The sequence below is a fragment of the Helianthus annuus genome, chromosome 11 (assembly GCF_002127325.2).
Source record: "Helianthus annuus cultivar XRQ/B chromosome 11, HanXRQr2.0-SUNRISE, whole genome shotgun sequence".
Classification (NCBI taxonomy): Eukaryota; Viridiplantae; Streptophyta; class Magnoliopsida; order Asterales; family Asteraceae; genus Helianthus; species Helianthus annuus.
Window position 1 is genome coordinate 187,678,601 of NC_035443.2, and position 12,964 is coordinate 187,691,564.

At 36.6% G+C, this 12,964-nt stretch overlaps 1 protein-coding gene across 1 annotated transcript in view; it reads left to right on the plus strand.

The window, feature by feature from the left end:
* The window catches only part of LOC118484233, a 42,257-nt gene that overhangs the window by 11,921 nt on the left and 17,372 nt on the right, over positions 1-12,964 (plus strand). Inside the window, exons 3-4 of the mRNA XM_035980234.1 lie at positions 712-1,719; positions 3,543-3,644. Coding sequence (XP_035836127.1) covers positions 712-1,719; positions 3,543-3,644 — 1,110 coding nt within the window. The remainder of the gene's footprint in view (positions 1-711; positions 1,720-3,542; positions 3,645-12,964) is intronic.

Genomic DNA, 12,964 nt, shown 5'->3' on the forward strand with positions numbered 1-12,964 from the left:
TTGGGACTGTTGGCGGCCAATGACGAATAGTTGGGATTATTAAAATATAATATTTCTTTTTTTTCATTCATTTCTCTCAATCAACCTTCACTAATGGCCACCCCACCACCACCGACTGTCGCCACACGACACAATACTGCCACCACTTGCCGTAGCTGCCTTTGCCACACACACGACCACCCACGCCACCACCACTCACCACCACCCACCACGATCCACCCTACCCCTGCTACCACCACCCCTCACCCCTCACCCGTCGCCGCCGCCCACAACCACTATTGCCGCTCACCACTGATTGTATTCCTTGTCTTTTCTTGCCTATCAAACAACATAGAATAATGATTCATTCCATTTCTACATGATAACCAAACAACAACTACCAACACCAATGATAATGATCCATTCTAATACCTAGTTCATTCCGTTATCTCATACCAAACAAACCCTTTAAAAAGTTTTTATAACAATGCATTTACTTTTATTTAGTATATTTTCGTTTTATTATTACAAAAGTGATTGAAAACTAGAAAACAAACTTAACCGAAAACAAAACCTTGGAGCAAAATATATCTATGGAAAAAACAAGCCTGATATGGCGTTAGTTTGAAATGTAAAGCGAAAAAAAAATTATTAACCACAAAAATTTGTTCTCGTGTTTCTAACAAGTATATATAATTTCATAATTTGTAATTCTCATTTCCCAACATGTAGGGAAATAATTTGGAACATTTGAAGATTCGGCTGGATGATATAAAGTTAGCCACCCATAATTTTTCAAACGAATACAAAACTGATACTGGCGAGTTGTATACTTGGTACCAAACAGAGCTCAACCATTTTGATAAAGAAAACCCTTCCTTTGCAGAAGGGAAGTGTACAAGTAAACAATCCAATAGACACACCCCTGTAGTTATAAAGCGTTTCCTTTCTAAAGATGACGATCTCGGAGAAGAACTATTTTTTACAGAACTTGAAGTACTTACTAGTATTAAGCATCACAACATAGTCACCCTAATAGGATTTTGTGTTGAAGGTTTCGAGATGGTACTTGTCACCGAGAAATTTTCTAATTGTAACCTTTGGTATTATTTGGGAAATTTCAATGACATGCATAAATTAACTTGGGAAAAACGTTTGAAAATCTGCATTGATATTGCACAGGCGTTTATTTACCTCCACAATGAGATGGAAGACAAAAAAATGATAATACACGGTAATATAGATAGCGCCAGATTTATGTTGGATGAGAATTGGGTGGCAAAGATTGAAGACTTTGAGTTCGCGGTCTTCCTACCTCCAAATCAAAAAGATGAAGCTCTATGTGAAAGGGCAAAGTTTAAGTCAAAGTACTATTTAGATCCAGAATATGCGAAGACCGGTAAGCTAAAAAGAGAGTCGGATGTGTATAGCTTTGGAGTAGTTATGCTTGAAATTCTATGTGGAAGGTATGCTGATGACCAAATTTACCTTAACAAGAGTGAGGAAGGGCTTGTTCATGTTGCAAGAGCAAACTTTTGCAATGGAACAATAGAGGACATGATAGATCCTACACTAAAGGAAGAAACCGGTAAAATGAGTTATATTTCAAATAGAGGAGCCAACAAGGATTCTTTGCAGATATTTTTAGAAGTTGCAAACCTATGTGTGGCAAAGACTAAAGATCAACGCCCAACTATGACAGTTGTTCTCAGTGAACTTGAGAAAGCATTCATCTTTCAAGTAAGCTAGCCGTCTTTATGTGTGTATATAACCATAGGGTACATATTAGCTTAATGCACAACGAATACATACTACGCATATAAAATGCTACAAAATTTTTACTAATTTCTTATATTGAAAAGATCTTTGAAAATGTCCAAGTGAAGACACAATTGAAAGAAGAACCCTTCCACTTAAACACAAAACCTTTCAAAGATCAAAAGCCATGACCTGTAGTAATGCTATTGCATGTGCATACTTTGTTAAAATAAAGGAAAATCTACTTGATAGGAAACCTAGTCTCCATCACTTTCATTTTTAGAATAGGCCGGCGAGGCTGGCCGTTGGTTAAAGCTTATGGGATTCGGATGGGGGACATCCTTTGATGAATCTCGAGCCCTTGTCGATTGGCCGCTCGTAAAAATAGTGTGTTTTTGTTACTTGCTTGCCCATTCATTTCGATTCAAAATGTGTTTATATTCCATAACACTATATGCATTTTTTAGTACAAAAAAACTAATCTTCATTTTAGACCCATATCCTTGACAAATTCTCGTCACCAATCGTTTTCGTGTATAAAGGTCACAATGGAACGGCCAATTTCTTTGATAAAATCTATATGCATATTTCTTTTTAACCGGACTAAGTATATGGTATTGATTATATCTTCTTTTAATATCTTTTCTAATATTCATTACCTTTTTTTAACCAAATTTGACCTGTAATTTATTGTTAAACTTATTTGATCGTTTTTAAGTAGGGCTGTAAACGAACCGAACGAACACGAACAAGGCCTTGTTCGTGTTCGTTCGTTAAAAAAATAAATGTGTTCACGAACGGTTCATGAACACTTACCGAACGAGATTTTATGTTCGTGTTCGTTCATTAAGGAAATGAGCGTGTTCGTGAACGGTTCACGAACACAAACGAACACAAATAAATTTGGCGAACGCGACGAAGGATAAAAATAGATTGCCCAGAGAGTAGCACTCGAACTTGAATCCCTTATTGTGGAACGGAGGTCGATCGTATTCGCCGATGTAAATAATGGGAAATGAAAGGGAAATGATGCATAAATAAGGTGAAAGTGGTTTCCTAGTTTAATTGTTAGGGTAATAAACTAAATAAAAGTTTAAGAATATAAGAAGTACAAATAAAATATAAGAAAGTACAAAGATCTTCAATTAAAACACAAACATACGAATATAAACGAATGCAAATCAACGAATGTTCATGAACACGTTCACGAACACCTTACCGAACGTTCACGAACACAATCGAACGAACGAGACCTCTGTTCATGTTCGTTCATTTAACTAATCGAACGAAATTTCTTGTTCATGTTCGTTCGTTTATTAAACGAACGAACATAAACGAACTTCCCGCTGAACGGTTCACGAACTGTTCGCTAAACGTTCGATTCGTTTACAGCCCTATTTTTAAGGCATCACCTTTAAACACCAAATTTCGTCAACATCTTATCATTTATTATATTTTTAATTATATAATGGTTTTATACTTTTGTAGATTTTCTTAGAAAATAGCGTTTTTTTGAACGGCAAATTTTGATCACTGACGGACCACTGAGTATCATCGTGCCACCAGTGGAACCACCTGATCATATCAATCTCCATTAGGCATAATACCTATACACCAATTCAGAAGGAAACCCAATAAATATTGGAAAAAGCCCCCTTATAGGAATCAAACCCAGGACATATTGGTCTAAAGTCTTATCTCACTCCCAAGATGCCACTAGGCTATAAAATCGTACCAATTTGTTATTTTGTCCCAAATTTATAGAATTGAGCGTTGACTTTTTTCTCACATACTCTTCCTGAAAGGTGGAGCAAGTACAGCAGCCGAATAAGGAACAAGTTGACGACAAACTTCATATGGCAACTCATGAAATTCCTGTAAGACCTTCCTTTTCATCTTTTTTGTTAGTAAATTGTTTATAAATGAAATGAAATCTATAAAGTAAATTAGAATTTAATGAAATTTGATATCATATACATCAATTATTGATCATATACAGATTAATAGGGTTAATATCTATCTATCTATACTAAATAATACAATAAACCTAACGGAACACGTGTCATTCGTTGAGGCCATTTTTTTCCTTTTCTTGTCTAAAAGATTGATTATATACAATTTATTAGTTATTGTTTTAGTTTACAAATATGAAATGTGTGTTGCATTTTCTTTGAACAATACTTTAATATTCTAATTGCAACAATTTACATTACTTTAATTAGTATTCTTGTGTAATACACAGCTGTAGGTATCTAACCTAGTTATTTTAAACTAGTGAGGAGCAACCTGCACTCAGCGGGGATAATGTGAAAAATAGTACAGTATATTTAACATGTATTTTGTATCAGTCGAAAACCATAAAAATAAACATCAATATTAATATATTACCTTACCTTTACCCGTTATAATAATGATGCAAATAATACTTTCTGATGAATACAAACAAATGTAAATAAAAATAAAATGAAATGAAAGTTACGAAATGTACATGTATACGGATATAATATAAATAATAATAGCCCAAAATCAGATATCAGAACAATCAATTAAAATCCGAAATCAAATAGCAGAACAATCAATTAAAACAAAAGAAGGAATAAAATGATATGTCTATTTTTTTTTTTCTTGCCTTAGAATCCAAAGGAGAAACAAAATAAGCAAAACAATCAATAATTCTATATATAATTATCCTATATATAAATATCCTATATATAATTTAGATTTGAGTAAATTGGCATTTTAGTCCCTAAGTTTTGTCCAAATTTGTCATTTTAGTCCAAATAGTTTTTTTTTGACTCTGGGTCCCTGACTTTTCCCTTTTGTTGCCATTTTGATCACATACACTAACTCCATCCAAAAACTCCATCTTTAACCAGGGGTATTTTGGGGATTTTCATTTTAAATGTTTTCAATTGCCATTTTTATCCAATTCCAAAAAATAATAAAAATTCCAAAAAATCAAAAAAAAAATTAAAAAATAATAAAAATTCTAAAAAAATCATAAAAATTCTAAAAAAATCCAAAAAATCCGTTTCTACGCGAACCGTTTCGAACCCGAACCGTTTCGAGCTGAACCGTTTCGACGCGAACCGTTTCGACCCGTACCGTTTCGACCCGAACCGTTTCGAGCTGAACCGTTTCGACAGGAACCATTTCGACCCGTACCGTTTCGAAGCCGAACCGTTTCAAGCCGAACCGTTTCAACCCGTACCGTTTCGACCCGAACCGTTTCGAGCTGAACCGTTTCGACGCGAACCGTTTCGACCCGTACCGTTTCGACCCGTACCGTTTCGAAGCCGAACCGTTTCGACTGAACTGTTTTGACGCGAATCGTTCGACCCGTACCGTTTCAAACCGAACCGTGCCGTATGGAACCGGACCGTTTCGAGCCGAACCCTTTCGAGCTGTACCGTTTCGACGCGAACCGTGCCGTATCGAACCGTGCCGTATCGAACCGAACCGTTTCGACGCGAACCGTTTCAGCTCGAAACAGTTCGGCTTCGTAACGGTTCGCGTCGAAACGGTACGGGTCGAAAAGGTTCAGCTCGAAACGGTTCGGGTCGAAACGGTACGGGTTGAAACGGTTCGCGTCGAAACGGTTCGGTACGGGTTGAAACGGTTCGGCTTGAAACGGTTCGGCTTCGAAACGGTACGGGTCGAAACGGTTCGCGTCGAAACGGTTCGGCTTCGAAACGGTTCGGGTCGAAACGGTTCGCGTCGAAACGGCTCAGCTCGAAACGGTTCGGGTCGAAACGGTTCGCGTCGAAACGGTTCGGGTCGAAACGGTACGGGTCGAAACGGTTCGCGTCGAAACGGTTCGGCTCGAAACGGTACGGGTCGAAACGGTTCGCGTCGAAACGGTTCGGCTCGAAACGGTTCGGGTCGAAACGGTACGGGTCGAAACGGTTCGGGTCGAAACGGTTCGGGTCGAAACGGTACGGGTCGAAACGGTTCCCGTCGAAACGGTTCGGGTCGAAACAGTACGGGTCGAAACGGTTCGCGTCGAAACGGTTCGGGTTCGAAATAGTTCGCGCCGAAACTGATTTTTTAGAATTTTTATGATTTTTTAGAAAACTTTGGAATTTTTTTGATCTTTTGGAATTTTTTTTGATTTTTTTGAATTGGATCAAAATGGCAATTGAAAATATTTAAAATGAAAATCTCCAAAATACCCCTGGTTAAAGATGGAGTTTTTGGATGGAGTTAGTGTATTTGATCAAAATGGCAACAAAAGGGAAAAGTCAGGGACTCAAAGGCAAAAAAAAAAACTATTTGGACTAAAGTGACAAATTTGGACAAAACTCAAGGACTAAAATGGCAATTTACTCTTTAGATTTAGAAGAAGTTTAATAGTGTGAAGCCACTAAAATGCGCCGTACATTTTTTACATATGTTTTTTTTCTCTTTTATAACATATTCTTTTTTAAAAATTTTTAATGTAACTATAATCTTTTTATGGGAAAATGTCACGGAACAATAACCAACTTTTAAAAGTGTTCTAATTAGATTACTCGTATCGTTTTTGTCCCATTTAGATAACTTAACATTCAAATTGAGTCATGTCCTTTTTTCCATGTGTCAAGAAAAAATGGAGCATAAGATGCTGGGCTCGGGTTATTTTAATATATGAAATTGTATTTATTAAAAACAAAAACACTATAATTACATTAACAAATAAAAAAAACAAGTTACAATCCACGTCATCACTCGACGTTAGCATCAAATAAAAGGGAAAAAAGAAATAAAAATTCACATCACCATGGTTACACATGAAATAGATGAAAAAACCTTTAGTTTTAATGAAAAAATGAATGTTGAGTGATCGGATTGGAACACTTTTGAAACTTGAGTGACCTAAGTGTAAGACTTTTCAAACTTGGTTACTATTCTACAAAGTTACCCCTCTTTTTAATTGTAAGTTGGTCCTTTTATTGGGTTTATGTTTTTTACCGCACGGTTTATTTTTAGATATTCTCTTACGTCTGTCATGAACCGATACTGACTGAACAAACTTCTGTCGCATGTCGCATCCCTGTGACAACGCACGTTTTTTTTACTTTTCCTCTTTTACTTTTCTTATTATTATTGGTGTTGTACTAAACATCGAGGTTGTGACAATGCTAAGATGATATTGACCGAATTTGCTACGTTTGTTATAGCACGGTAACAAACCGATACCAATTGAATAGCCTTCACATTGCGAGAGGAAATGCGGAAAAGTTGTTACCCTCCATGTAGCGCGGGCTCACCTTCGACTCTAGTTATATATATAGTTAGCAAATGACGATGAATAGTAACATTATTTTTAAAATAATATATAGCTTTTTATTATTATATTTGTTTAATATATTATAATAGTTTATTATTTATTTTACTTTTAATAACGTATTTTAATTTTTTTCCTTTTTTAAAACGATATATTTCCTTTACTATTTTTTAATAATTCTTTTTTTTCTTTTTTAGAACATATATTAATTTATCAAATAATTTGATACTTCTTTAATAACTTACATGTATAACTTTATTCTAAAAACTTAAGCACGTAGTTGTGTTTGATTTTTTCACTCGACATTCCTTATAAGTTTTGTTTAAAACGAAGTTGTATTCAAAATAAAGTATTTATTTTGTATCATAAAACGGTACAATGATAAACTAAACCGTTCTAATGCTCTAGCTTTCTAAACAACATGTTTTATTTTCAAATCAAGTTTGTTTTACATTATCATTTGCTCGGTTTCGCTGCAACGCGCAACGTAAAAAAAACTAGTTAAAATAAAATAAGAAATAATGGATTTTTATTCTCGCCTTATAAAGAAAAAGGGAAGAAATTAAATAATATATATTATCAATGGGCTTGTTTATGTCCCTAAAAATGGCCGGCGCTCAACAGTCGTCGCAAGCCATCAACAACCCGCAATTACACGGCCACTACAAGCCCCAACGCCACACACTGCCTTTTATGTGACGCTGCCGCCCAGCAAACTGTCACACCCCGATTTCCACGTGTCACCGGTGAGCCCGGTGTGGGGTATGGTGACGTAGTTGGCATCATCATAGACAAACAACACAATATAATAATGCACAGCGGAAGCAGAAATAGATTCATTTCAACTTTAAATAAAATGTAATAATAAATATCACGAGTAGTTGAAACGGATCCACATGCGAATCAAATAAAATAAGATAATTGTTCAACAGTTTTATTGTCGTCCGAGCTTGCGAGACTATTGTGGACGCTCTAGGAGACAGCCAGCCTAGTACGTGTAGTACCTAAACTTAACCTTTTGGGAAAATACGTCAGTTTACACTGATAAATACAAATTAACTGACTCATTTTGAAAATGATTGAAAATTGATTTAAATGCACATGACATAAAATATTTTTATAACTTGGGATAATTATGCAATATAAACTTGTGAACGAATTACATGTTACTCGTGCGTTCAGTAGCCCGGGATCTTGTCCGGGTTAAAGATTAATAGACACACCACATTAAAGAGTTATACACTGACGGGTGTACGCCTACACCCCGTGCTCTAGTCGTGGCCATCTCGTAAGATAATGCCAAGGATATCCGGGACATGGTCATTAACCCCCCAAAGGCTTTAAGTAAAACAAGACTGTTTAAACGAGCCGATCAAATTATTCAATTGAACACCCAAGGGTGCAAGATTTGTACGCTCGATCAAGCGGTATTCTATATACCGTACCCCAAGCCCGTATAGGGAAAATAAGTTAAAAGTATTTACCTTAGTAAGTATGAATCACAATTGGCAAGTGAGGGTAGCTTTTACTGGGCCTCCTATTCTGGAACAAAGGTTTATAATAACCTATTAGATTCCTAACGGGTCTTTATTTAAGCCTAAGCTTAGTCCGGTTAGTTTTAAGGATGATACGGTTCAAGCGTACGATTAAGCGAAGACCGGATAGAATGTGATTTAGACCCGACAAGTTTGAATACTTGTAAAATATGGGTATACTAAATACATTCTGGATTTTGAAACAAAAATGATAACGTTTGACCCGTTTCGGTCAATTTATGCAAACTAGTTACATAAACCGAACCGAACGCTAAAAGAGCGCTACGGGTAACCAAAAGAGTCATATGCAAGTTCCTTGATATAATATGCTTTAAATGTGATATAATATCAGTAAGTTATGTTCTATTATGCCCCGAATCAATTTAAACCCAATTTATGCCTTATAAGGGCATTTTGGTCATTTAAAAGATTATAAAAGAGTTAAATTGGAAATCTGAGTTACAAGTCTGATTTATACAGTAAATATACTTAATTTGACATATTATAACAGTGGGGTATGACCCGTATACGAAACTTATCATTTAAAACCAAACTATGCACCGTAGGGGTATTTTAGTAATTTCACAAGGGCTAAAAATGTCAAAACTGGAAATCTGAGTTCAAAAACTTATACTTACTGTTATTTTATGAAAATATGCTAAATACATCAGTAGGTAAAAATCCTTATATGTTTAGTATGGGTATAATGCATACTATGCGCTAAAAACGCCTAGAAGTGCGATTTAGAGCCGTTTCCGGGTTTTTTAAAAGAAAGCTGAGATTTTTATATTTTCCAGAATGCTCAAAATAATTTATTTAACAAATAAAATCAGTAGAAAAAGGTTTGGGGTCAAAAGGATTTATAAAATTCATTTTATGGCTTAAAAGGTCAAAACCGGCATTAACCGAATCAACTTAGCGACCTATGATACGATCAGCCAAAAATTAAATAAAAATCTTCAAAAATCCCAAAATATTATATAACATCAGTGGGTAAAAAGTTTTATATCAAAAAGTGGCCTTAAATAGGTTATACGCTAAATGCGCCGTTTATTTAACATAAAGCTTTATATTTACGCTATCGGGCATAACTCAAAATCTGGACCTCCAACTGGTCTCAAATTTTCGGTGCAAGTTTATAAATCAGTAATAAAGGTTTCTACTCTTTCATTTTTCCAAAAATCACGTTTTATAACAAAAAGGGCAAAATAGTCAACTTTAAGCATAAATCGGAAACATGCATATGAATCGGTTAAGCATAGACTTAAGTAGTAAAAATTCCAGGGAATTACACAAAATTAAAAATGGTCAAAAATAAACTCCAATACAGATCACAAACATGCATGCATGGATCCGAATCGAGAGTCAACGAAAAAGTCGTTTTATAAGACTTTCGGTTCTGATCCGAGTTTATACTAAAGATTGTCGAGCTAATCATGATAAAACATATTCTTACATTTATTATAAAGTCATTTTGATGATCAAACTGATTGCATGTCATCTATATTACCATTTATGCTATATTTCGCAAAAACACTTCCTGTTGACTTTTTAAGAACAACTTTGACTCGACAAATAGCATGCTTAGAGTGGGAATCCGAGAATACCCTTTTGAGGGTTTGTTTCCCACATAAATACCAACTTATAGGTACTTCCAATTTGAGAAATGACTAAGCCAAATTCGTTTAATCGAAAAGTCAAACTATATAAACAACGAATTGACTTTTGGCTAACAATCTATGATAGAACGGATTAGAGGAAGTTATGGATGCTTACAAGAGTCCTAGTGAAGCTTAGATAGCACTTGGAAGTAGCCTTGTCGATCAGAATGCTCCTGGAGTTGTCTTGTGAGTTTTTGAAGTTTCAAGTGTTCTTGTTTTCTACTCAAGAACTCAATTGTGAAGCTTTTGATCAGATTAAGGGTGTTTCAGATGTTTGGAGAGGCTCACAAGTGTCCATACATGCATGGGATTCGATTGGTGCAAAAGGGAGGTGATGCTAGCTGTTAAACACTCACAAAATCGGACCAAAAGCAAAATTTCACGAATTTCTGTTACTGGGCATGCTATACGGACCGTATGGTCCCTGTTATACGGTCCGTAAGGACCTGTTCAGCATAAGACATCTTTTGTTAATTGGCAAATTTGGGCCCTGTTCTACGCACGCGAGGTTTTGCCGTTTATCTTGACTCGTAAACCCCCAAACTTGGTTTTTAAGAACCTTGGGACATTTACCAACATGGTAAAGTCCTCGGTTAACTTTGCGCTCACCCGAAAAGCCATGAAATTCGGTGTTGACGCTTTTAACCCCTCAAGTACGGTTTTGGCCATAACTTTCTCATACGATAACGAAACTTCATGAAATTTTTACCACATATTCTAGTGAGTATATTCTAGCATTACAAAGCTTCGGGGCTATCACTCAGAGGTATAAATTCAACATGTTGACACTTTTAGCCCCTGTAGTTTGTAATTCCTCACTTTCGTGCATTATCCGCTTCGTATGATCCATGATCCATCCGTTTAGGGTTATAAACATTATGTAGGGTTATTATAGAGTCTATTTATCCATTGTTGACACTTTGGACCCTTACGTTCCATAGTTTTCACTGTTTGTCAACTTTAGTCCCTTTAAAGTATGTTTTCGCATATGCAAACTCTATGACACGTGTCAATACATTATTGGACGTAAATTTTCGAGGTGTTACATCCTCACCCCCTTAAAAGAAATCTCGACCTCGAGATTTACTGGAACAAATGAGGATATTTTTCCTTCATCGTGGATTCCACTTCCCACGTATATTCGGGACCTCTACGGGCATCCCATTTGACCTTAACAATAGGTATGTACTTTCTTCGGAGTTTCTTAACCTGTCGATCCTCAATCGACAACGGTTTTTCCACGAACTTCAAACTCTCATCTATGTGTATATCTGTATGCGGTATAACCAGTGATTCGTCAGCGAAACACTTCTTCAAATTACAGATGTGGAACACATTATGAATAGCGCTAAGTTCTTCCGGCAAGTTTAACTTATACGCGACTGACCCGACACGTTCGACAATCTCGAAAGGTCCTATGTATCTCGGGCTTAGCTTGCCTTTCTTACCAAATCGCATTACCCCCTTCCAGAGCGATACTTTAAGCAACACTTTATCACCTACATCGAAGTGAAAATCTTTGCGCTTCGGATCCGCATAACTTTTCTGCCTATCCCTGGCAGCTTTCAAACGATCGCGAATCTGCACGATATTGTCCGTCGTTTCAAAAACGATATCTGGTCCTGACAGTTGGACATCTCCAACTTCTGCCCAACAGATGGGCGATCTACACTTTCTACCGTATAAGGCCTCAAAAGGCGCAACTTTTATGCTGGAATGGTAGCTATTGTTGTAAGAGAATTCTATCAGTGGTAGGTTCTTATCCCAACTACCACCCAAATCGATCGCACATGCACGAAGCATGTCTTCCAAAGTTTGAATGGTACGCTCACTTTGGCCATCAGTCTGAGGATGATAAGCTGTACTAAAATTCAAACGAGTGCCCAATGATTGCTGGAAACTCTTCCAAAAATGAGACGTATATCTAGTATCTCTATCGGAGATAATAGATACAGGTATACCATGTAGCCCTACAATCTTATCGACGTATAATTGAGCTAACATATCGGAGCTATACGTCTCCTTGATGGGTAGAAAATGAGCTAACTTCGTCAGTCTATCTACTATGACCCATATAGTATCATTTCCCTTTTTCGTCTTGGGCAACTTGGTGATGAAATCCATTGTCACCATTTCCCATTTCCACTTGGGAATTTCAGGTTGCTGAAGCAAACCTGACGGCTTCTGATGCTCAGCTTCGACTTGCGCACAAGTCAAACATTTAGCTACATATTCAGCTACGGACTTTTTCAAACCAATTCACCAGTAGTTTGCCTTTAGATCCTGGTACATCTTATCAGCTCCAGGATGAACGGAATATTTAGAGCTGTGGGCTTCCTGGAGGATAACATCCCGAAGTCCTCCATAAACTGGAACCCATATTCGTCCGTTCAGTCTAAGCATTCCATCTTTGTCGTAGGATAACTGTTCCTCAGTTACTCCTAATTTCTCTTAGCTTCCAACACAGCTTCCTTCTGTGCAGCTAACACCCTTTCATTCAAATTATTTCTTATTTCAATGCGCTTGGCATTGATCCTTATCGGCTTCACTCTTTTTTTTCTGCTTAAGGCGTCGGCAACTACATTGGCCTTGCCTGGATGGTATCTTATCTCACAATCGTAATCATTTAAAGTTTCCATCCATCGCCTTTGTCGCATGTTCAATTCCTTCTGATTGAACAAATGTTGAAGTCTCTTGTGATCCGAATAGATTATACACTTGGTTCCATACAAGTAATGTCTCCATAGTTTCAATGCAAATAGAAC